This window comes from Mobula hypostoma, chromosome 10, assembly GCF_963921235.1.
Source record: "Mobula hypostoma chromosome 10, sMobHyp1.1, whole genome shotgun sequence".
In the NCBI taxonomy this organism is placed as follows: domain Eukaryota; kingdom Metazoa; phylum Chordata; class Chondrichthyes; order Myliobatiformes; family Myliobatidae; genus Mobula; species Mobula hypostoma.
In genome coordinates, this window is record NC_086106.1 from 84,092,572 (window position 1) to 84,118,909 (window position 26,338).

At 40.9% G+C, this 26,338-nt stretch overlaps 1 protein-coding gene across 2 annotated transcripts in view; it reads left to right on the plus strand.

Moving 5' to 3' along the window:
• Positions 1-26,338, plus strand: part of zdhhc9 (zinc finger DHHC-type palmitoyltransferase 9) — a 146,086-nt gene that overhangs the window by 17,321 nt on the left and 102,427 nt on the right. Inside the window, exon 1 of one of the 2 annotated variants that reach the window (XM_063060742.1) lies at positions 356-834. The exons of the other annotated variant lie outside the window; for it this stretch is intronic. Coding sequence (XP_062916812.1) covers positions 656-834 — 179 coding nt within the window. The 5' untranslated portion in view covers positions 356-655. Of the gene's footprint in view, positions 1-355; positions 835-26,338 lie in introns of those variants that run through there. 2 annotated transcript variants of the gene reach the window in all.

The following is a 26,338-nucleotide window of genomic DNA, read 5'->3' on the forward strand; positions in this document are numbered from 1 at the left end:
CATGTTTATTCTTAAACTTACCTGGTTCGTTTGGCATTTATGTGATTCGTTTTTAACAGTGCTATTTTTAATAAACTTGATGAGGGACTTCTGATTCTGGCTGTGATAATCCGAACCCAGTGACTAATAATACCCTAATATTAATACAGTTTATCATTCCGCTTTCCTGCCTGCTCCCATCCCCTCTCTGCGCATGACCTGGTTAAAGACGAATTTCAACCAGTCACAGGAGCTTCGAACGATTCGGCAAAACATGAATGGGTTGCGACTCGAAAAGCTGAAGAGGCGTGCACGTGCACGCTCACGCCAAGTCGAAGCCATGCATGTGCACGCGGTGAAGGAACCAGCACGGCAGCGGGCACACGCACAACTCTCAGTTGCAGACGGGGGTGGGAAAGGGCGTGGACGACGGAGGTCTCGCCGAGCTTTCTGCTTAGAGATGGAGTAGCGCAGACAGAGAGAAACACACACGGTGCTGGCAGTGAGAAGTACAGTTGCAGGCAGGGTTCGTGGACGAACAAATATTGCAAACCGCGGACAAAGACAACCTACCTTGCAAGGTGGGTTGCAGCCAGCACATTGCGCGTAACCGTCAAGATCTGGGACTTCAAAATATCAAATTTATAAGGGATTTTTACATATTTTGCTAAACAATATGATCGAAGGAATACATGCGACGAAGGGCGAAAAGAAGCCGACGCGGAAATGGCAGAAACTGCCCGGCAGAAACACGTTCTGTTGCGATGGCAGGATCATGATGGCCCGGCAGAAAGGAGTTTTCTACCTCACCGTCTTCCTCATCGTGGGAACCAGTGCGTTGTTCTTCGCGTTTGAGTAAGTAACAATGACAGATAAATCCAATTGCTGCTTGAAGGCGTTGGAAAGATTATAACGATTTGGACCTTTGAAAGTTGCAGGAATCACATTATTATTTAAGCTGTAAAATCGTTTATATTTGAAAAGGGAAATTGTATTGAGAAGGGAGTAGCTTCAATCAGTATGCCATTTCTGGTTGACCACTTAGCCGCGTGTAGCTTGCGTCTGATCTCCATGAATTTTATATCGTGTGCATACGGAGCATCCTCCGTCCTACTTGCATTGACAACCTGTCATATCTCAGGTTTTGGACGAAAACTACGTTTTTAGGTAAATAACGAATCTTTAGGGTATTTGATTCAAGAAGTTAATTATGTTTCATTTTTAATGACAATTTCACTTGGTAATGCCGTGACCTTGGCTGCAATGGAGTCTTCGCGATGTTTAAAAATATACAAGAGGCACTTGTGCACTCGGTTTCACACAGTGTTATTTTAGTTTAATGAAATAATTAAGCCTCAAGGAACACAAAAGGATACAATGTGTATTGGGATTGGAGGACGGCAGGAGAGTTGAAGTAATGCTGATCGTGCTGACGTTTGCGATGAAATGATGCGTTTTAATTTGATTTCCTTCTTGCTGTCGCATTTGGCAAATGCAGATAAGATGGCTTTCTGACTCCTTCAATTTGAAGGAGTTACCTTATAATCGTTTCTTACAAAGCAATAATTATGTCTTTCATTTTAAACTTTTAAAACCGTTTCCTCAGTGTTTTAACTATCTACATTATGGTTTAATACAGCTGGAGGTGTGCTGGAAGTCTTTGAATTTATTCTTGGACTATCCCAGTTAATCTGGCAGGGCGATAGTGAATACCTGACAATTGCCTTCCGTTTCTCAGATATGGGAATGGGGATCTGTCTGCATTTCAGTCAGGCAATCGCGGCCTCTCTTAACCCCCGCCCCCCCCCCCCCCCACACAATGCTTTCAGGATGGACGAAAGTATTTCTAATATTTGAAATTATTTTTTAAAAAATGCAACAGGTTCAGATGGGATCAACTTGTGAATCCTGTTGCTTGTTTTGCCAAGAGTACATAAACAGCGTGGTGATGGAATTATATCAATGTGTTTATTTTATTCCCTTGCTTTTTGACTATTACTCAAATTATTGCTGAAAGTGTAGATTTTTGTTTTGGAAAACAAAAGTCTGCATTTGATACAAGAAACTTCAGCCAAATTGAGTGATTCTGACTTTCATTGCAATAGTATCCTAGTCTTGATTTCTGTGGATGATGGATGGAATGAAATTATGTTTATCTTGACATTTCCCACACCATCAGATTTAAGGGCAGTTATTCCCTCACAGCCATCAGGCTCTTGAACCAGAGTGGATAACATCACTCAACTTCACTCGCAGCATAATTGAACTGCTCCCGCAATCTGTAGACTCATTTACTCATTTTCAGGAACTCTACAACTCAGCTTCATGATATTAATTGCTTATTTATTATTATTATGTTTTTTCTCTCTCATTTTGTAGTTGCACAATTCGTTGTCTTTTACACATTGGTTACTGTCCCTCCTATTGGGAGCAGTCTTTCATTGACTCTGTTGAGTTTCTTGTACTTACTTTGAATGCCCGCAAGAAAATGAATCTCACGGCTGTATATGGTGACACATATATAATAATTTACTTTGAACTTTCCATATGTGGGTCCTAGTACTCATTCCTTTGTGTTACAAAGAAGGCGTAACAGCAGATGTATCTCATTAGGAATTTGAGAAGATTTGGTTGTCACCAAAGACACTGGCAGATTTCTACAGATGTTCCATGGAGAATATTCTAACTGGCTGCATCACCATCTAGTATTGGGGGGGGGGTGCTACTGCACAGGATCAAAGTAAGCTACAGAGGGTTATGAAACTAGTCAGCTCCATCATGGACACTAGCCTCTGGAGCATCTAGGACATCTTCAAGGAGTGGTGCCTGAAAAAGGCAGGGTCCATCATTAAGGAACCCCATCACTCAGAACATGCCCTCTTTTCATTGCTACTATCAGGGAGGAGGTACAGGAGCCTGAAGGCACATACTCAGCCATTCAGGAAAAGCCTCTTCCCCTTTGCCATCAGATTTCTGAATGTACATTGAACCCATGAACACTACTCACGATTTTTTTTCCTTTTTTGCACTACTTATTTAATTTAACTTTTTAAATATATACACTTCAATTTACAGTTTATATTAAGTATTGCAATGTACTGATGCCACTTAACAACAAATTTCATGACATATGCCAGTGATATTAAACCTGATTCTGATTTATAGTTTCTTTTTTTTTGAATAACACATAACAAAAATATGCATATTGCCAAAGAATTTTGAGGATAAACATTGAAAGGTACATCAGCATAGATGAGGTGTGGAGCATTTCCTTTGGGATTGTCGAAATGAAGTGCAACATAGGCCTGCTTTTGATGCATTTGATGCTGCTACATACACATCTTGAGGGAAGGAATTAAGCCGAAACAAATATGCATTTTGTTTTGTCTGTCTAAAGAGTTAAGAAAACATAAAAGCAGGGCTACAGAGTGAATATTTTGTTCCTATCTATATTTGCCAAATAGTAAAAAAGGGAGCTAATTTGAACTTGCTGCCTGAATTGCTTGGGGTGATAGTTCACATTAATTTTTGCATTGGTATTGTGGACTGTAATGTAATACATTTAATAGATTAATAATCAAATATTCTGGGCCTTCTGTACATCGATATATTGTTTGAGAAGCATTTGCACCAAGATGCTGTGGAAAGCATTTGTTTAAATAGACAGAGATGAGATAGGTGAGAGATTACATGCTTGATTAGTATTTATTCAATGGTTGGACTTGTGAATGATAGATAAGTGGGATTTTTTGTTTTGATTACAGTTTTAGTTAGAATTCGATTAACTCCTTTTGCTTAATTGTCATTATGTGCAATATGTTTCTTGGAAAATCCATGGAGAATGTTATTTTTCTACTTCCTGTGCATTGTAGTTCTAACAGACATTATGAAACTGCCTTAACCTGTAATTCAGCCATAAAAAAAACTATTGTAGTGTATTAACATATCCAACGTAGAGTGTACTGTAAACAGCTTATTTCTTTCTGTTGAGTTAGCTTTAAATTTCACATTTATGCAGTATGGGGGAAAAAGGCCTACATTTGCAACTTGTCAGTAGATGCGTAGTTTAAGATTGTAGAGCAATCTGGGAACAAATGCAGTATTGTTTTGTAATAAAATGCGCTGAACAATTTGGGCAGAAATTTGAATTATTGAGTAACTAAGAAGTTAACAGCATGAAACAAAATACTGTTTGAATGACTAAATGTATCACCCATTCCAAAAGGGGTGCATCTAGCGTTGTTTAGACAAGTAAAGGCAAACACTGCAGAACCATTGGCTGCAAAATTCCTGCTTTGCCAGATCCCAGGCAACACGAAGATGCTGCACAGTTGTAGCTGCTACATTCTTGCACAAAAATATAAGGAAGAGATGCTTGTCTATTGCACCTAGTCACATTAATGTTGATGATTTAGAATAAATGCTTGTCAGCATCATAAATTACAGTATGTTAACAATGACTTTCTCAAACATATATTAATAAAGTAGTGTTTTGATAAAGTGAGTGCAAATGAAAATAACTGAGGATAAATGAGGATTACCATAGATGTATTTGTTTTACAAGTGGTAAAGGATCTTTAGTTTTATGGATAGGGTGAAGAAACCAGGATTGTTGTGGTTGGAACAGAGGGAGATGTTTGGCAAAAAATCGAAATGACTGGACTGGGGTGCCTGGTCTAATGGCCGAGAAAGATGAATTGTCTATTTAAAAGTGAGCTGGATTCGTATCTGAAGGGGAAGTCATTTGCAGAGTTGTGTGGAAAGCATTGGGAGCATCTGGGTTGATTTTACATGGAGTCAGTTTGAACTCGACTAGTGATTGGCGGCCTTCCTTGTGGTAATCATTCTATGTTTCTGTGAATTTTGAATTCTCTGTTTGTTACTTATAAATCTTGAAACATTGACAATAGGATTCTGCTATATAGAATCAAAGTTACCTACAAAGGAGGCAAGCAAAATGGAAGCTAGGTTCAGAGGAAAGAAAGTTAGTCAAATTATATTGATCTTAATTTGATTTGCATGCCAGTAGACCTTAAACTGTAACGTTAATGTGTGCATCCATTTAACCATCGTCCTAAAGTGTAGTTAAGGCCTGTGAGGGGTAATTGAAATGCTAAAAGCTAAAGCAAATTGGGATATAAGATAAGCAAGCAATAAAATAATCAAATTGTCAGATTGTAAATTATATTATTGTTGTAAATGCCCACATATAATTGCTTGGTTGTGCATCACACAAGTATAACCTATCTGCAGTGGTTGCTCAAAGTTGAAGGGCAGATTGGAGCTGTTGGTTAATGAAATGTTGGTGACAAAAGAAAGAATTAAGATAGGATCAATATAAATGGGTATTGATGGTTGGGTATGTGCTTTTTGGGACCACATGTGTGTTCTCTCTGTCTCTCTGTCTGTCTGTCTCTCTCTCATTTTTGCTTTGAAATGTACAGCATCTTGAGATTTATAACATTGATAATTGAAGAATTGTGTCCCATGCTGGGACTGCATTTTAAAAAAAATGTGAAACCTGTCAGGGATGAGGGATTTTAGTTAGGTAGATTTACTATTAAAGTTGGGGAATGAGAGGAGATGAGATGGAGGTATTAAAAATAAAGAGAGGCTTGGGACAGAGAAACTCTATGCATTAGCAGAAAAGTCAAGAACCAGGGATATAGAATGTATGTGATTGGCAAAATAACCAAAAGTGAGATGAGAAAAATCTATTTTATACAGCAAACTTTGCTTGATTTTTGAAAGAAACTGGAGCTGTCATGCTTTCAAAATATTTGTATAAAATTTGTGTTTTCCACTTAACTGGACTTTGTGAATTTTTGGATAAACCTGGGTGAAAGTTTACAGGACAGGCTATTATCAAGACCAAAAAAGAAAAATCAGAAATATTGAAATTTAATGCTTTGTACTCATACCAACTAGTTTGATATGGTATTCTGAGAGTATATGGTCTACATGAATGATAGCGAACATATTAAGGAGGAGTAGAGTGATTGTGAAGAGGCAAGCAGACGAGGATAGAATTCAAATATTAAAAAAATGGATTAGCATGTATTCTGGAGATGCTTAGAGCAGGGGTTCATAACCTGGGGTCTACAGACTCCTTGGTTAATGGTAGGGGTCCATGGCATAAAAAAAGTTGGGAACCCTTGGCTCACTTGTATCCATAGTGAAGTGATAGAGTATATAAAGGAAAAATTAATAAAACATGTAGCGAAGACCAATTGGTGTGGTGTGTATGAATAGGGAGGTATATAACAATATCTTAAAAAGCATAGAAAAAAACAGAAGTCTGAGATGTTGGTGGCTGGGAGTAATGCAAAGAACATCAAAAGGTGAGAAAATAAATGTATTTTAGCTCTAATGTTTGTTTTAAATAATTAAAGGGGATGGTTAGAAGCAATGTGAACCTCATGTATGAAGATATGGAGAGTCTGCAGAGAGAGAGAGATATAGATAGGTTAAGTGAGTGGGCAAGGGTCTGGCAGATGGAGTACAATGTTGGTAAATACTTTTGAAGGAAAAATGAAAGATCAGATTATTATTTAAATGGTAAAAAAGAACTGCAGCATGCTGCCGTGCAGAGAGACTTGGAAGTGCTTGTGCATGAATCACAAAAGGTTGGTGCAGCAGGCTATCAAGAAGGCAAATGGAATGTTGGCCTTCATTGCTAGAGGGATTGAATTTAAGAGCAGGGAGGTTATAAGGGGTACTGGTGAGACCACATCTGGAGTACTGCGTGCAGTTCTGGTTTCCTTACTTGAAGGATATACTGGCTTTGGAGGTGGTGCAGAGGAGGTTAACTTGGTTGATTCCAGAGATGGTGGGGTTAGACTATGAGGAGAAATTGAATTGCTTGAGACTGTACTTGCTGGAATTCAGAAGCATGAGGGGAGATCTTATAGAAACATAAAATTATGAAAGGGCTAGATAAGATAGAGGCAGGAAAGTTGTTTCCACTGATAGGCGAGACTAGAGCTAGAGGACATAGCCACAAGATTTGGGGGAGTAGATTTAGAACGGAGATGAGGAAAAACTGCTTTTCCCAGAGAGTGCTGTATCTGTGGAATTCTCTGCCCAATGAAGCAGTGGAGGCTATCTCAGTAAATATATTTAAGACAAGATTGGCTAGATTTTTGCATAGTAGGGAAATTGAGAGTTATGCGGAAAAGGCAGGTAGATGGACGTGAGTCCATGGCCAGATCAGCCATGATCTTATTGAATGGTGGAGAGGGCTCAACGGGTTAGATGGTCTACTCCTGCTCCTGTCTCTTATGTTCTTATGTTCAAATTCAATGGTAATATTATTAATGAGTAGAAAAATTATACGGTATTGATACAAATTTTGAATAAGAGTACAGTATCTTATAGTAAAGGAAGGGCATTGTTGGATATCCTAAGGAAATTACTACACAATGATGAAGACTTGTGAAATTTAAATTAAACAAAATTACAATAATGAGGAGATTTCTGATCCTAAGTGTGACATCTGTAGAACCAGTTAATGTTCAAACCAAGATTTTAAAGAAGGTTGATGTGTTGTCTTTAAATCCATTGTACAGGATACACACACACACACACACACACACACACACACACACACTCTCACTCTCACTCTCACTGTCACTGTCACTCTCACTCTCACTCTCTCACTCTTACTTTCTCAGGCCACTGCCCTGAGTCATTTTTAAAACTGTACCTAATTATCTTCCCATTCTTTTCAACAAAATATATTCTGGTAATCATAAGTGTCATCTGCTAGGTTGCTTTTCAATCCACCAAACTGTTTATGATCTCAAAAATATTCCTGAACTCCCACCTTCCATGTCAATCTTCAAATGTAGAAATTGTGTTTAATTTCTGCGAGTTCGATTCGGTACAATATAGCAACAATATAAGTCATGGCCATAGTAGTAGCTTTACTACTTCTACATTTTATGCCTTCCTCCATTTTGGAAAACTAGCTTCACAGCTCGTTTTTGTTTGTTTTGAAGCCTACCTGCTTGCTCCTGCAGTTTACTCCTTAGTCAATTATTTATCTATAGAACTACAGGGTTATTTATAAAATGTTTTTTAATTTTAATGACACTAATATGTATTGCTTAATCAAGCACCTCTTGGAAAAACCACTTTGACTCACTTCTCACTTCGACTTTTTGCCATTATGGTCTTTTTAAAAAAAAGAACCGTTTTGGTTTTACTGTATTGAGTTCTACTTGACCAAGTGATTGTTAATTTTCTCTTGGATTATGAGGCTTGCAAACATGAAATGAATATAAAGCTCTTGGTTCTTTCCTTTTAAGTTTACCTTTTACTATTACCGACAGATCACCCAATTAGTCCCTAAGTATAACTATCTCTTATGAACCTTTTTTTACCTAAAAAAAAGTGCCTAAAAAAAAACATTAGATTATTTTGTTAGAGTCTTGATATAGTATTCTACAATTGCTTCATTATTGTCACTGCCATGGTCTATAGCATTTTGAATAGTTGTCTGTTTTTGTGCCATCGTTAGCTAATTTTTCAGTTTTTTTAAGGCTGCTTTTGAGATGTTTCTGTTGAACTTGTTTCTTACTTGTTTTCATACCGATGTGTAAATTTGCAGGAGAAAGCAAAATCTAAAGCTTCGGTTTCACTGTTCTAGGATTAAAGAATGGTGCTAATTGTTGCTGATTCTAGTGGTACTTGAAAGAAAATGTATGTGGGTCATTAGATTCTTCATTTTGAAGGTCTAATTGCAACAAGTAAGAGATTTCATGTTGTTAGTTGCATTATGTGAGGTTAATTTATGTGCTGTTATCTCCTTTTATCTTGCCTCTTGAATTGTGCGTATAATCAAGGTTGTACTGTTATTGGAGGTACTTTTATAATCTCTAAAGTACTTGTTGACAAGTCCATTGACTCTTGATGGCAACATGCCAGCTTCATTAATAATTGCCCAATGAACAGTACAAATTGGAAGCTTTGGAGGTTATGGCATTCCTTGTAAACAGGCTATAACAATTACCAGTACTGTGTAACATGATGTTTTAATAGGGACAAAACTTGAGCACATTATTATTTTATATGGAGTAAAAAGTACCTATTTAAGATGCTCTTTGTTTTTGGAGAAAAATGCATTTGGAAAATGTTGGGGGCAAATATTTTGCATCAAAATGATTTTGATAGGGTGTCTCCTCAAAACAACAAGAAAGTCTTCATCTACAAGTGACCAGAGGAGAAGAGAGAACGGATTGGTCAAGAGATGAGTTTAAAACCCAAAGATTTTGTCTTTAGGCTGGATTGCTAATGTTGAATGGGGAATTGCATTGCAAACAATACATTGGTGGTTTTAATTCTGTACAATCTTAAAATTTATATCTTTGGAAATACAAATGATTGCTTGATTTAAGTTTTTTTAAAATGTAGAATTTGAAGGGTATTGTGAATTGTTCATTGGGTGGAAGGTATTGTTCAACAGGGAAGTGAAGTGGAAGGATGGTTAAAGCAGATTTAATTGTTCAGCCTTGGAGATAATTCGGATTCCATACATTCAGGAAATTAATAATGTCTAGAGTTCTTGCTAAAGGCATGTTACACAGAAGTATCAGTGGTGTACTTGTATATTAAAAATCATCTCTCTTGAAAATCTGTTATTTTTGTGATTTAGCCTTTCATTTATCTTTATCATGCCTCCACACCCTCCAACCCACGCAATATGCTTACACTTTGGCTATTGATGGATAACAAATCAGTGCCCATTGATAAGCAAAACTCAGGCGTGTTTGACTAAAGCTATCAACATTTTTTGTTTCTGTCTTTTCATAATTGATCTGCTCTGTTTATTTTTCATACTTTTTATGTGATTATAAATGCAAGTTGATGGAAGAAAGTTGGCAAAATTTCAAACATGGAATATACAGAAAGTCTATCAAATCTGAAAATGCAAAAAAATACCAGATTCATGGTATTTGTAATGGGTTGTTATTACTTGAGAGATCAAAAAAAAGGAAACCTTAAATTGTAAAACTTTTGTCGGTACAAACTCCTTACAGACAGTGTTGGGAATTGAACCTAGTCGGTGATTGCTGGCATTGTAAAGCGACTGTGCAGTATGGGGTGCTTCTACACAGTGTTTATGAAGTGTTGTGACCAGAAACATCAACTGTTTATTTCCCTCCAAAGAAGCTGTCTGACCTGCTGAGTTCCTCCAGCATTTTGTACATGTTACTGAAGATTTCTAGCATCTGTGGAATCTGTAGTGTTTGTGAATATCTGAACCAGGAGCATGTGTAGGCCATTCAGTACCTTGACGCTACTTCACTATTCAATAAGATGATGATTTACCTACTTGTAACCTTAACTCTGCATTCCCACCTGTCTGTAGTAACTTCTTACCTCTTGCTTATCAAGAAGCTGTTTACTAATGTACTAATAATTTTTAAAGCCCTACTTCCACTGGCTGTTGAGGAAGAAGTTTCAAAGATTAATAACCTTTTAAGAGAAAGCTTGGCCAGCTGGTGGTGTAGTGGCATCAGCGCTGGACTTCGGAGCGAAGGGTCCCGAGTTCAAATCCAGCCGGCTCCCTTGCATGCTTTCCATCCGCACTGGGTTGAACGTTGAGCTAGCAACTTGGCCTCGTAAAAATAAGAAAGCCACTGAAAAACCGCCGTCATGACGGCATCCCGATGACCCCACTCGGAGTTAAGGGCTTTCTTCTTTTAGAGAAAGCTTGCCTCATCTGTCTTAAATGGCAACCATTTATTTTCAAACGTTGTGCTCTTGTTCTGAATTTTCCCACAAAAAATTCATATCCTTCTATCAACACCTTTTCAGATCTTGTACATTTCAGTCAAGTCACTTTTTCACTCTTCCAAAATCCAGCTTGTCCAAACTTTCCTCATAAGTCAACTCCCTTTTTTAGATATAGGTCTAGTAACCTTTTTCTAAACCCCTTGCTGTGCACTGATACTCTTTTTAGAAATAAGGAGACCAGTATTATCAATGATACTCCACATGTAATCTCACCAATGCCCTATACTGTAACTGAAGCATAACCTCCTGAATTTTGTAATGAATTCCTCTTGTAGTAAATAATACCACCCCATTATCTTACCTATTTAATTGCTGTATCAGCATTTACCTCTGCATACAACAGGAATTCTGCAGATGCTGGAAATTCAAGCAACATACATCAAAGTTGCTGGTGAACGCAGCAGGCCAGGCAGCATCTATAGGAAGAAGCGCAGTCGACGTTTCAGGCCGAGACCCTTCGTCAGGACTAACTGAAGGAAGAGTGAGTAAGGGATTTGAAAGCTGGAGGGGGAGGGGGAGATGCAAAATGATAGGAGAAGACAGGAGGGGGAGGGATGGAGCCGAGAGCTGGACAGGTGATAGGCAAAAGGGGATACGAGAGGATCATGGGACAGGAGGTCCGGGAAGAAAGACAAGGGGGGGGTGACCCAGAGGATGGGCAAGAGGTATATTCAGAGGGACAGAGGGAGAAAAAGGAGAGTGAGAGAAAGAATGTGTGCATTAAAAAGAGTAACAGATGGGGTACGAGGGGGAGGTGGGGCCTAGCGGAAGTTAGAGAAGTCAATGTTCATGCCATCAGGTTGGAGGCTACCCATACGGAATATAAGGTGTTGTTCCTCCAACCTGAGTGTGGCTTCATCTTTACAGTAGAGGAGGCCGTGGATAGACATGTCAGAATGGGAATGGGATGTGGAATTAAAATGTGTGGCCACTGGGAGATCCTGCTTTCTCTGGCGGACAGAGCGTAGATGTTCAGCAAAGCGGTCTCCCAGTCTGCGTCGGGTCTCACCAATATATAAAAGGCCACATCGGGAGCACCGGACGCAGTATATCACCCCAGTCGACTCACAGGTGAAGTGATGCCTCACCTGGAAGGACTGTTTGGGGCCCTGAATGGTGGTAAGGGAGGAAGTGTAAGGGCATGTGTAGCACTTGTTCCGCTTACACGGATAAGTGCCAGGAGGGAGATCAGTGGGGAGGGATGGGGGGGACGAATGGACAAGGGAGTTGTGTAGGGAGCGATCCCTGCGGAATGCAGAGAGAGTGGGGGAGGGAAAGATATGCTTAGTGGTGGGATCCCGTTGGAGGTGGCGGAAGTTACGGAGAATAATATGTTGGACCCGGAGGCTGGTGGGGTGGTAGGTGAGGACCAGGGGAACCCTATTCCTAGTGGGGTGGTGGGAGGATGGAGTGAGAGCAGATGTACGTGAAATGGGGGAGATGCGTTTAAGAGCAGAGTTGATAGTGGAGGAAGGGAAGCCCCTTTCTTTAAAAAATGAAGACATCTCCCTCGTCCTAGAATGAAAAGCCTCATCTTGAGAGCAGATGCGGCGGAGACGGAGGAATTGCGAGAAGGGGATGGCGTTTTTGCAAGAGACAGGGTGAGAAGAGGAATAGTCCAGATAGTTGTGAGAGTCAGTAGGCTTATAGTAGACATCAGTGGATAAGCTGTCTCCAGAGACAGAGACAGAAAGATCTAGAAAGGGGAGGGAGGTGTCAGAAATGGACCAGGTAAACTTGAGGGCAGGGTGAAAGTTGGAGGCAAAGTTAATAAAGTCAACGAGTTCTGCATGCGTGCAGGAAGCAGCGCCAACCTCTGCATACCCATTTAATCTACTGTATCACCTAGTAGTTTCCTATGTACTCCATCCTGTTATATTACACACATGGCCTTTTTCAGTTTGTTTATTATCATCTGATTGTACATATAGACAGCATTCCTCCAACCACGGTGCACCCACAATATGTGTATCATGCACAGCACATAAACAAAATATTATAATAATTAGGTTAGTAAAATATAATTCAGTGCATGTGACGTGTGCAGCACAGGTAAACATTACAGTAAACAGCTCACTGTCCTAGTGACGAGACCTTGCTGGTGGCAAGGTATTCACTAGTGTCACAGCCTGAGGGAAGAAGCTGTCACTCAGACTGGCAGTCCTAGTCCTGATGCTCCTGTACCTCCTTCATGACAATAGAAGGTCAAAGAGATTGTGGAATGGTTGGTAGGGATCCTCAGCAAAGCTTTGGGCCCATTGTACACAATGTAAACACAAAGTAGATGTCATAAATAGAGGGGAGGGAGACCCCAGTGATTCTTGTGCATGCATTAAACATTATGCATGTGTTGCGGGTTATTATCTCTAAGCAGAAGAAAACACTAGTGCTGAGCCCTGATTTGATAAATCTTCCCTTTTTTTAAAGTGAATGTTTGAAGTTTGCAATACAGTGTCTTTTTGTATTTTGTTCTGTTGCATTGATTTGTGATCCTTAGGAGATATCATGGGTGAGATGAAGCTCTGTTTAACTAGTTTAATGTTTACATTATCCATGGAAACTACCTTGAGCAATATAGTCATAGTCATACTTTATTGATCCCGGGGGAAATTGGTTTTCATTACAGTTGCACCATAAATAATTAAATAGTAATAAAACCATAAATAGTTTAATATGTAAATTATGCCAGGAAATAAGTCCAGGACCAGTCTATTGGCTCAGGGTGTCTGACCCTCCAAGGGAGGAGTTGTAAAGTTTGATGGCCACAGGCAGGAATGACTTCCTATGACGCTCTGTGTTGCATCTCGGAGGAATGAGTCTCTGACTGAATGTACTCCTGTACCCAACCAGTCCATTATGTAGTGGATGGGAGACATTGACCAAGATGGCATGCAACTTGGACAGCATCCTCTTTTCAGACACCGCTGTCAGAGAGTCCAGTTCCATCCCCACAACATCACTGGCCTTACGAATGAGTTTGTTGATTCTGTTATATAAAGTCTAAAGAAGACCATTGCAGTCCCAAACAGATCTGGGTTCACAATTAGTCTTCCTGAGAATTTGTCTGTTATGTGGATTATATATTTACTTTCATTGCCATTGCATGATTGTATGTGAGGTGAAGAGTGTATCTCTTTCCGTCATCCTTCTCTGCACAGGTATTTTTGTTACTGATATTTGAAAACCCAAGAATTCCACCGACCTCATAAATTGCCAATGAACTTGCTGCATATTGCAGTGTAATATTTTCTGAAAATGTTAATTAATCAGTTACTAATTGTTACTGATCGCTTTACACAGCCTTGTTTGCTTGCTAATTTGCCTTTCTTTTTGAGAAGCCAAAAATTTGTTAGAGTCTAATTTCCTAACTGTATTATTTAAAACAAAATTGAAGCTGAATACTGTAATAACATGAAAGCTTGGGCAATTTTATTACAGTCACCTCACGGGCCTGAGGCTGTTGCCTGCAAGTAAACAATGGGCCTGTGGTTACCCCCATGAGCCCATTGATGCTGCCAGTGGCTATCTGCTAGCTAAATATAAATAGTCAACAGTTCAGAGCGCCTATTTACCACCCCAGCAGTGTGGCCTGAGTGTCAGCAAGGCGAGCAGTATTGCACCAAAGATTAAATTAGATTAGATTATGAGGACACACAGTCCTCTTTTATTGTCATTTAGTAATGCATGCATTAAGAAATGATACAATGTTCCTCCAGAATGATATCACAGAAACACAAGACAAACAAGACTGAAAAACTGACAAAGACCACATAATTATAACATATAGTTACAACAGTGGGAAGCAATACCGTAATTTGATAAGAACAGACCATGGGCACAGTTTAAAAAAAAGTCTCCAAGTCTCTTGAAGGTCCCATCATCTCACGCAGACGGAGAAGGAAGAAAAACTCTCCCTGCCATGAGCTTCCAGTTCCGCAAACTTGCTGATGTAGCAGCCTGGAAGCACCTGACCACGGCCGACTCTTGAGTTCGTCCGAAAACTTCGAGCCTCCGACCAGCCCTCCGACACCGAGCACCATCTCTGCCGAGCGCTTTGGCCCCGACCCCGGGAACAGGCAATAGGCAAAGCCAAGGATTTGGGGCCTTCCCCTCCGGAGATTTTCGATCGCACAGCAGCAGTGGCAGCGAAGCGGGCATTTCAGAAGTTTCTCCAGATGTTCCTCCGTGCTTCTCACTTCTGCCTCCATCAAATCAGGATTGTGGACGACATCCTACTTACAAATGCGATATCATTTTGGAGTGGCCGCGCGCACTGCGTCACGCCGCCATCTCCTCCTTCCCTCCCCTCATTCCTAACATTCCTCTGAAACCTTAGATAGCTGGCAAAAAACCTTGGCCCTGTGTTGTAGGCTGTGTCAACAGATTGAAATATCGCTGATATCCAGAAATATTTTAAAAATAAGCTTAAAAATTAAAGCATTAGCTAAAACACTTTAAGGATATTAAAACTAAAGTTATTTCAAAAACTGGTCGTCTTTGCCTTTTTTCTCTGCAGGTGTACAATTACTGTTAAAAGTTGATGTTGAAATGAGAGTGCAGGGCAGTGAAGAAATGGTACAGGATATAGGAGAGAGGGTTCCAGATTCCTGTGGTATTCAACTCAGTTTTCTGGAAGGAGAGAATTGTACAGGTTGACAGATTACATCTCATGGGAAGTTTGTTTATGTGGTGGTAGGTGGAGGTGGGAGATGGGACTTAAGCTCATTTAGTGGGTTGTGGGTGAGGCACAAGGTGATAGCACTGTTAAAGAGAAATAAAGATTCAATGATACTGTAAGTAATTTTTTCTATTTTATCTGTGCCTACATGTTTTGTTGCGTGAACAAAGTCACTGGAGTGATGTACTGGTAGATACGAAGCAGTCGCTTTATTTGACAAAATCAGACACAGCAGGCGTCATAATTGAGATCCTTTCAGAGGAAGAAGGTCTACTTGACCCAACATGACAGAACACAACATTTTATACACTAAAGATCAAATGACAGTTCAGGACAAATCCATATTTGTAATCCTCCCTTTGAACTACACAGAAACTTCACACCTCCTGCTTCATGCCTACATGACAGACACCTAAATGATGCCCAAATAACAAATCTAATTAGCATTGTCTGGTCTTCTAATTAGCTATTGTATCTTCCAGTTAACTGTGGTTCATGCTCTTAGGAACTTAATGTTCAGAGCTGCATTTTAGAGTTAATCTACAGTTCGTATTTGCATTTGAAGCCTGGTTGCTGAAGTCATTTGATGGAATTAATTGCTTTATGTGCTAAGCCCAAAATTGCTCTAACAGTCCCTCTTCTTGGCCCTCCTGGTCAAAAATATATTTGTACCAGGAAGGGCCAGCCTTAAAGACGATCAACTCAAATAGGGCAATAGAAATGCCCTGCCTTAGAATTCCTCCCAATAACTCTATGTGTATCTACATCCACCCTATCATCCATAATGGCTAGTTACAGGATGCTAAACAGAGAGATTGATTCAGGGGAAACAGCTAGCTAAATGTATCAAGCTCTCAGGCCCTCTTATCGATGTACAGGAGGGGTTAGGATGGTTTCTATTTGAATGACTGCAAGGACCTCTCCCCAGTGGCACCCTCTTCCGAACAGTCCAGTCGATTGCTGGCTATTTGTATTCACTTCCCATTCAGGCTGGGGGTGACTGCCTTCAGATGCCGTGAGCAATCTTTCTCAGTCTGCCAAACCATCAAAGTTGTGGAACCTGATGTCTCTGCTGTAACTCGGATCCCTCCCCATCTACTTTCCCTAATACTTTTTCTATTCTGTGCTATACAACTAATCATCTACCTTCAGCAACCAGTCTCCATTACAGAGTACCGTTACACTTTAACATGCTATTCATGGGTTTCTGTCATGCTGTCTGTGTCTTCTGCCCTCGCGTTTGCTGTGGGTCTGTTTCCATTAACTGTGGTCAGGTCTGCTGTGGCTAGCTGGTACTCATTTCTTAGGTTCTCTCTGATTACATGGTTACCGGATACACTTGATCTCCTGCTCTGTCTGTGGGGGCAACAAGAAGGTGAATGGTACAATTTAACCTGAGTCCCGTATTTCCACTGGCTGCCTGGCTGTGGCTGCACACAGACACAAGTGTCATTTGTTTAAAAGCGCCGTCTGTGGTCCTATCCATCTGGGAGCACAGCCTGCCTTTTCAGGCAGCACTCTCACTATGACTTGGTCACCCGGCTGTGGGAGGGCTACCGCCTTTCCCAACGGCTCTGTTTGGTCAGCACTGTGCTGCTGTTGTTTTGTTCAGCCCTTCAACACTTTAAGTTGGTTACAAAACTCATTCACATCTCTTTGTAATCTTACTAAATTAGCAGTTGTTTCTTTCTGTACATTTGTAATTTCTGTTGCTTCTTATTCTTCTGCTGCCCTCCTCACACTGATGTCTGGCCACTCGTTCCCTTTCTGTTCCTTACTATCCCCTCTCTGGTGAGCCTTTACTGTAATCACCTCAGGCAGCTGCACAATTTCTAACAGCTCCTGAATAATTGGCCCCTCCCCTTGGGACCTCCTAACATAATTCCCGCACATCGCTCTGTCTCCCCTCTCTGCTTGGGGCTGCTGGCTCTCTGTGGGCCATGTTAACTGCTTTGCAGGTCACTCATGTTCGCTGTCCCTCTCTTAACCATGTTATTTCTCCTTTTCCTGAGTCTATGATAATCCCTGCCTTGCTCAATGTGTCTTTTCCCAGGATAGTACCTTCATTGTTTGGGCACACCTAAAAATCTACAGATAGCTGAACTCCTTCAATCTCAAGTACCTGGGGCTGACTTCTCTCTGCCCTCATTGTTTCACCTCCTGCCCTGGGATTGTAAGTCACCTCCCCAGTCAGGGCAAGGGTAGATCAGCAATTGATACTGACTACCCTGTGTCCACTAACATTTTGTTTTGGATGAGCACCACTGGTAATAGGCACGCACACACTCGCAAGTGCGTATGCTAAAGTACAGTACCCAGAATGAGTATACATGCCCCTACTGAACCTTCAGTAACCATCCTTCACAACTGGTGGCCCTGTCTCACCAAATTAACACACAAAGTTTAGTCTCTTACATAAACACACATGCAACTTTTATAAACGTAAGCGCGAGGAATTCTGCAGATGCTGGAAATTCAAGCAACACACATCAAAGCTGCTGGTGAACGCAACTTACTAGCTCTTCCTTCAGTTAGTCCTGACGAAGGGTCTCGGCCCGAAGTGTCGACTGTACCTCTTCCCAGAGATGCTGCCTGGCCTGCTGCGTTCACCAGCAACTTTGATGTCTGTTGCAACTTTTATATCTGCCATTCAGCTCTCTGCCATGTTCATGATACCTAGCAATTCCATAGTCACAGGTCCAAGTGTGAGTGCTAATTTTAAAAATACTCACCCACTTAGACTGCTGGGATTGATGGCCACACGATGGGTCACAAAGGCACCCCGGACAAACCCCAAATGCTGTTAGTTGTGTAAACAAGGTCACGGGAGAGAAGCACTGGTAGGTATGAAGCATTCTTTTTCTTCGTGAAAAGGAGACAGAGCAGGCATCTTATCTGAGGCCCTTTTGGAGGAAGAAGATCTACTTGACCCAACACTACATGACATTTTATATGCGATATGCACCCACACAACAGAAACCCAAATAAGACCCAAATAACAAATTTAATCAGCATTGTCTGGTCTTCCAATTAACCGTGGTTCATGTTCTTAGGAATCTATTGTTCAGAGCTGCATTTTAGATGTAATCCACTGATCATATTTGTATTTGAAGACTGGTGGTTGAAATTATTTGCTATATGTGCTAACCCCAAAGAAACACCTTTAACACATGTATATGACAGTAATCTTTATTTTGATTGTATATGCATGTACTGCAAACCTAAGACGTGTGTTAAGTAAGGTCAGAGAATTGCAGATGCAATTAACCACATTGGATAATGATTTCAAATCTCCTACTAGCTCTTCCTTCAGTTAGTCCTGATGAAGGGTCTCAGCCCAAAACGTTGACTGTACCTCTTCCCAGAGATGCTGCCTGGCCTGCTGCGTTCACCAGCAACTTTGATGTGTGTTACATGAATTTCCAGCATCTGCAGAATTCCTCGTGTTTACTTTGGATAATGATGATGTGGCACTTTGGAAACTACATGTAGGAATGTGTTCTTAATATTCTTCAGTACAGACTGAGTTAAAAAGGCATGTGTTCCTGGAAGATGTTTTATTAACTGATATTTAAGTGGTGAATGCATTATAGGTATTTTTGGCACAGTATTCCCTGGGCATAGATGCTGTTTGTTGTGGTGAAAAATATCTTTGTAAATCAAAGATACATACAAAGATTTGTAACCCAAAAACAGATTTGTAAATCAAAGATGCGTAACCCAAAGAGTCTTATTAGTGAAAATTCATAAATGTTCTGTAAATTGGTGAATAGCTGTACAAGATGTTCAGAAAAAATAGGGAAGGAGAGGGATTGACTGCATTGATTAAGGCAAATGTGGTGAGACAACGGCTGTGGAGGCGGTCATATTTAAAGCAGAGGTTGATAGGTTCTTGGTTAGTCAGGGTGTTCAAGGTTACGGGGTGAATACTGGACAGCGGGGGTTAAAAGGGATAGTAAATCAGCCATGATGGAATGGCGGAGCAGACTGGATGGGCTGAGTAGTCTAATTCTGTTCCTGTAGTCTTGTGATCTAAATTAGAGATGAGCCTGAAGAGAAGAAATATTTTAAAAATTACTTACGGAGGCAGAGGGAATGGCTGAGGTAGTAAATACTGTCATGACAGAAGAAAACGTTGGAATCCCAGCAAAGGAAGATGTAGTTGAGATTCTGAATGGTTGACTATTGAGAATAAGCAGGTGCTAGAAAAGTCAGCTGCAATTCAAGTGGACCGAGCACCTGGGAAGCATCCTAGATAATTACGTGGAGGCACTGGTCTGAACCTTCCAAACCTCCATAGATTGAGAAATGGTGTCACAAGACAAGAAAATTGCAAATATCCTGAAAAGGATATAGAAGAAACCTGAAAAGCCAATTCAATCTTAGGAGGCAAAAGTTCCAGAACAGTAGTCAGGAACAAATTAGCAATTGCTTGGACAAGTACAGATTGATTAGGAAAAATTGGCTTTAACTTATTAAAGAGAAATCATGTAAAACTAATTTTGTGTCTTTTAATGACAAGTGGGTTTCAAATTAACTGATGGATCCCTAAAATTTCAAAAGGCATTGAATTGAAGTGTTACACAACAGGTTGTTTATGAAGGTTGAACCCCTTGGAATAAATTGGGCCTGTAGAGGCATGGTTAGAAAATCTGCTAAGTAACATGAAACAAAGTGATAGAGAAAGATTTCTTGGACTGGAGGTGTTACGTACCCCGTAACTGAGTTGCCAAACCAGCAGAAATGGATCACTCAGTTGGAGTCTGGATTACTAGAACTAAGAAAGTTTTATTAAAGAAACAAGCAACACAGTAATCGAAAGGATAATAAATGCAACAGTTCAGCAATGATAAACACACATGTGCACAGAATTAAGATAACAGGATCAATCAAGCTCTATTGTTGTCTAGGGGTAAATGACCAATTTCAAAGTGACGCAAAGTTCAGTCCAATTTAGTTCAGTTCGCAGTAATTGTTGCCGTGGCGATGGACAATGTGGGGGGAAGGAGATAGAGAACAAGAACGAATAATCATTCGAAACGGCTTCCACTCACAGACCTGCGATATTGCTCACAAGCAGCTTTCGGGCGAGTCCTTTGTGATGTCACCTGGGGTCACCGACTGTGACCCCTCCTCCAGATGCGGTCGATCCTCTGCAGTGAACCCGGCACCCAAGCAAGGGCGAACACACACCGGGTTCCCGCTGATCGTACCTTTCCACCCTGTGCGTTTGTGGCCCGGTACTGCCCACCGACTCGTGAGAGGCGAATCGCTTCCAGGGTCTCGTTACCTCGAGTGTCGCGTGTGTCTTGCCTTAGCGAACCTGTCCCTTTTTATACCCCTGCTGGGGTATCGCCTGTCCATCACTTCAAACAGTTCAGGGTTCAAAGGGGGAGCCGATCTTGACAATACCCAGACTGATGGCTCCTTCATTAACACCTCCAAATGCTGCTTCCTTGTGTGCCTTATCTCTCCCTCCCCTGAGGACAGGTAGCAGACCAACTGCTGATGCCACTGGTGCTAGCCCAGGCCAGCAGACATCTTAATTTATGTGTATTCTCGTCACAGAGGGTACTCTGAGTTTCCCAGGGGTTGGCACTAGGATCACTACTTGATTAGTGACATGGAACTGGGTATATTGGATGCTATTTCCATACTTGCAGCTATTACAAATCTTGGAAGGGTAGTGAACTGTGAGGAGAATAGTAATAAACTCAAGGAGATAGGGATGGCTGGTGGGATAGGTGGGCAGTCTTTAAGACTGAGAAATGCAACACGTACATAATTTGTTGAAAGTGGTGGAAGGCCTTGTGGGACCTAGGGCTTTATAAAGAGGTACTGAGTATAAAAAGCAATAAAGTCAAGATGAGCCCTCATGAAGCACTGGTTTAGCCACAAGTGGAGTAGTGCATTAGCTCAGCACTCCACACTGCAGGAGAGATGAGAAGGGTTTTGGCTGTGAATGCAGAAGAGAGCTGTCAGAATGATTTTTGAGATGACGGAATTTAATTTTCAGGGTAAACTTCAGAAGCCATGGAAGAGAGGAGATGTGATGGAACTATTTAAAATTATGAAGCATGGATTGAGAGTGACTTCCCATTGGTAGATGGGTCAGAAACCGGGGAATGAGGAAATAAAATGATTGACAAAACCAAACGTAACCTGAGAATCAACTTCCTTGTGTATCCATCAAAGTTGCTGGTGAACGCAGCAGGCCAGGCAGCATCTCTAGGAAGAGGTGCAGTCGACGTTTCAGGCCGAGACCCTTCGCCAGGACTAACTGAAGGAAGAGTGAGTAAGGGATTTGAAAGTTGGATCTCCCCCTCCCCCTCCAACTTTCAAATCCCTTACTCACTCTTCCTTCAGTTAGTCCTGACGAAGGGTCTCGGCCTGAAACGTCGACTGCACCTCTTCCTAGAGATGCTGCCTGGCCTGCTGCGTTCACCAGCAACTTTGATGTGTGTTGCTTGAATTTCCAGCATCTGCAGAATTCCTGATGTTGTTGTTTCCTTGTGTATCCAGTGGTTTGAGTGCAAGAATGCAAAGGGAGTAGTGGAGGCAGATTCATTTGTAGTGTTCAAGAGGAAGCTGCTGGATTTAGTATTGGAGGAAAGAGTAGGGGAGTGGAGCGAACTGGGATTGTTTCTGCATGTCACTAATAAGATAGATTAGCCTCCTTCTGTGCTGTAAACTTTTAAAAATTTTGTGAATGGATTCCTTAGGATGGAAGATGTGAGCGTTTATTTGTTTTCTCTGTGTGCACTCCAGTACAGTGACTGGGGAACCTCTTTAGGATTGCCATTGGACTCCATCATTTGGCCAAATTTGATTACACTTGTGTAAAGTCTGAGCAGTGATTTGACTTGGTAAGTTTTGAGGATTCCCTGTTTTGACTGCTATCATCTACCAGCAAATGTAATTTTTCTAGTATATATTAGATTTAATTGCTCATCCAGTGTCTGTCAGAATGGAGATTAAATCTTCTGCCAACAAAGGTACACAAATCATCTAATTTAGGACTTCTATGGGAATAATTTGGCATAATAGAAATGTCTTTCAGTCATTTGTCTCTTGCTGTTCCCTGAATTGTAAATAATGACAAACACCTGGTAAATGATTTGTCAGGCTCTAAGTTTCCATTGAAATCCTGGTGAACCCTTGGCTGCTTAAAGATGTGGCTACCTGCTTAATGAACGGAGCAGCCCAGTTGAGGAAAGTACACATATTTACAATTATTGTAAGTTTTGTTTTACCTTTGCACAGCCTGTCTTTGGCACATTGCTTGTTTGTCAGTCTTTGTGTGTAGTTTTTCATTGATTCTGTTATATTTCATCATTTTACTGTGAATGCCTGTAAGAAAATGAATTTCAGGGTAGTATATGTGACACACACACATATATATTTTGATAATTAGTTTACTTTGAACAATGAGGAATTCATTTCAATTGATATCATTGCAAATCACTGCCTTGTCTGAAGTTATTGAATGGATTGTTAACCTTAACATTGAATTATGCCTGCACCCCACTTATAAAAACTGAGTGGTTGCCTTATTAGGTTCAGCACACAACTGTTGTAACGTGTGGTAACTTGAGTTACTGTTGCCTTATGTTAGCTTGAACCAGTTTGACAAATTTCCTCTGATGTCTTTCATTAACAAGTCAATTTGTTCACAGAACTATCATTTTTTTTTCTTTTTCTCACCATTCTCTGTAAATTCTAGAGACTGCTGTACATGAAAATCCTAGGAGATCAGCAATTTCTGAGATACTCAAACCACCCTGTCTGGCACCAATGGAGATCAGTTCTTCCCCATTCTGATGTTTGGTTGGATAAAGACCTGAACCTCTTGACCTTAAGACATAGGAGCAGAATTAGACCACTCAGCCCATCGATCATGGTTGATTTATTATACCTCACAACTCTATTCTCTTGCCTTCTCCCTGTATCATTTGATGCCCTGACTAACCGAGAACCTAACAACTCCGCTTTAAATATGCTCAATAATGACTTCCACAGCAGTCTGTGGCAAAGAATTCCACAGATTCACCACCCTCTGGCTAATGGATTTCCCTCATCTGTGTCCTAGATGGGTGTCCCTCTATTCTGAGGCTCTGCCCTCTGGTTCTAGGCTTGCCCTCTGTAGGAAACATCCTCTCTACAGCCACTCTATGTAGCCTTTCAAAATTCAATAATTTTCAATGAGATCTCCCCTCATTCCTATAAACTCCAGTGAGTACCAAGTGTGAGCCAGCAAACGCTTCTCCTACGTTAATACTTTGATTCTGAAATAATTCTTGTGAATCTCCTCTGGATCCTCTCCAATTCCAGGACATCCTTTAGATAAGGGGCCCAAAACTGCTCTCAGTGCTCCAAGTGCAGTCTGACCAATGCTTTATAAAGCTGCCGCATTACATCCTTGCTCTTGTATTCTTATCCTCTTGAAATGAAAGTTAACATTTGCCTTCCTCACCACCAACTTAACCTTTAGGGGATCCTGCCACAGGACTCCCAAGTCCTTTTGCACCTCTGATTTTTGAATTTTCTCCCCATTTAGAAAATAGTCTACATCTTTATTTTTCTATCGAAGTACATGACCATACACTTTCCTACACTATATTCCATCTGCCATTTCTTTGCCCATTCTCCCAATCTGTCCTAGTCCTTCTGCAGATTCCTTGCTTCCTCAGCACTACCTGCCCCACCACCTATTTTTGTAACGTCTGCAAACTTGGTCACAAAGCCATCAATTCCATCATCCAAATTGCTGACGTATAACGTGAAAAGAAATGGTCCCAATACTGTCTGTTGCTGAACACCACTAGTTACCAGCAGCCAACCAGAAAAGGCCTCTTTTATTCCCACTCATTGCCTCCTGCCAGTCAGCCAATCTTCTATTCATGCTAGTATCTTTCCTGTAAATCCATAGTCTCTTGTTACGCAGCCTCATGTATGGCACCTTATCAAAGGCCTTCTGAAAATCCAGCTAAGCAACGTCCACTGACTCTCCATTGTCTGTCCTGCCTGTTATTACCTCAAAGGTTTCTAACAGATTTATTAGGCAAGATTTCCCCTTAAGGAACCCGTGCTGAGTTTGGCCTGCTTTATTATGAGCCTCCAAGTACTCTGAAACCTCATCCTTAATAATGGACTCAAACATCTTCCAAACTACTCAGTCAGCTTGTCTTTGTGAAAGGCAGGTTGTGTCTTATGAGCCTGATTAAATTTTTTGAGGATGTGACTAAACACATTGATGAAGGTAGGGCAGTAGATGTAGTGTATATGGATTTCAGCAAGGCATTTGACAAGGTACCCCATGCAAGGCTTATTGAGAAAGTAAGGAGGGGACATTGCTTTGTGGATCCAGAACTGGCTTGCCTACAGAAGGCAAAGAGTGGTTGTAGATGGGTTATATTCTGCATGGAGGTCAGTGGTGTGCATCAGGGATCTCTTCTGGGACCCCTAAATTCCCGGCTCCCAGACCGCAAGAAAGAACAACATCCCTCTCATTGGATAGCCCCACATTCCAAAGCTCCGTTATCTCTAGTCATAACCCAAATGTTGCAGAGAAACCATTACATTAGCAGCGAAACCTTATAGTGCGTTGCCAAGAAATTCTGCAGGTACTGGAACTCCAAAGCAACACACGCAAAATACCGGAGGAACTCCGCAAGTCATGCAGCATCTATGGAAATGAATAAGCAGTGAATGGTTTGGGCCAAGACCCTTCTGCAGGACTGGAAAGGAAGAAGGAGACATCAAAATGAAAATGGTGAACAAACTTTTTAAGTTTGTCCCCCAGTAAACTTATCTCTTTGTCTCCAAGAAGGAGCTATTTAACACTAGGATGACGCTAGCACCAACTTGAAGATTTGGATAATTCTCCAAAGATGATTCTAAGAATATGTTTGGTACTTACATTCTGTATATTGATATGAAATGCAGGCTATGTGATATCTTTATGCTATCTTCTGCTTTAACATGGTAACTCCAAGCAGTCAATGCCAATTGCTCTTTTCTTAGCTGTAATTATGAGAAGAGCTGGAAATTTTAACTGCCGAGCACCACTCAGATCTAGTCCAGATCTACTTAAAAGAAGGTGTATTGTTGCTGGAATGAGCAGGGGAGTGGTTAAGGAAGTGAATCTGATAATTATTTATTTAGTGATACAACATGGAGTAGGCCCTTCTGGCTGTTCAAGCTACACTGTCCCAGCAACCCGTTAACCTAGTGATAAGACCATTTACAATGACCGATTAACCTCCCCGGTATGTTTTTGGTCTGTGGGAGAAAATCAGGGGAAATCCCTGCATTCCACAGGGTGGATGTACAGAGACTCCTTACAGAATGGCACCAGAATTGAACTCCGAACTCCAGAACACCCAGAGATGTAATAGCATCACGTTAACCGCTGTGCTACCGTGGCAACCCAATTTGACATTTGGCAAACTAATGGCACAACATGCACAAAAGTGGGTTACAATGATTAAAGGTACTGCATTGTAGGTTGAAGGTGTACTCAAAGGCTCACGTACAATTAGTTTTTCTCTTTTAACAAGCCCTCTTTTTGAGATCGTTAAATACCCTCTCTCTTTGCAGTCTGGCATTCACTTTCTCAGTCATACTTATTTGTACCGATAGGCTCCATTTTGGAGTAGCTGGTTTAGATGAGTCCCTTGAAGACAACAAAAAAAAGTGTTCAACACCTGCCACACCATTCCCTGAAGACAGCAGTGGCAGGCACCCAATGTTTATGGAAATGTACTCAGCTGAAGAAATCAACTTTTCCTAACTTGTAAGTGGTTGATGATCCTTTAGGGTAGCTTTGATGGGGATTGCCTCCTGCCACTTAGCAGGCCTTTAGCTGTATAAGATAGTGGG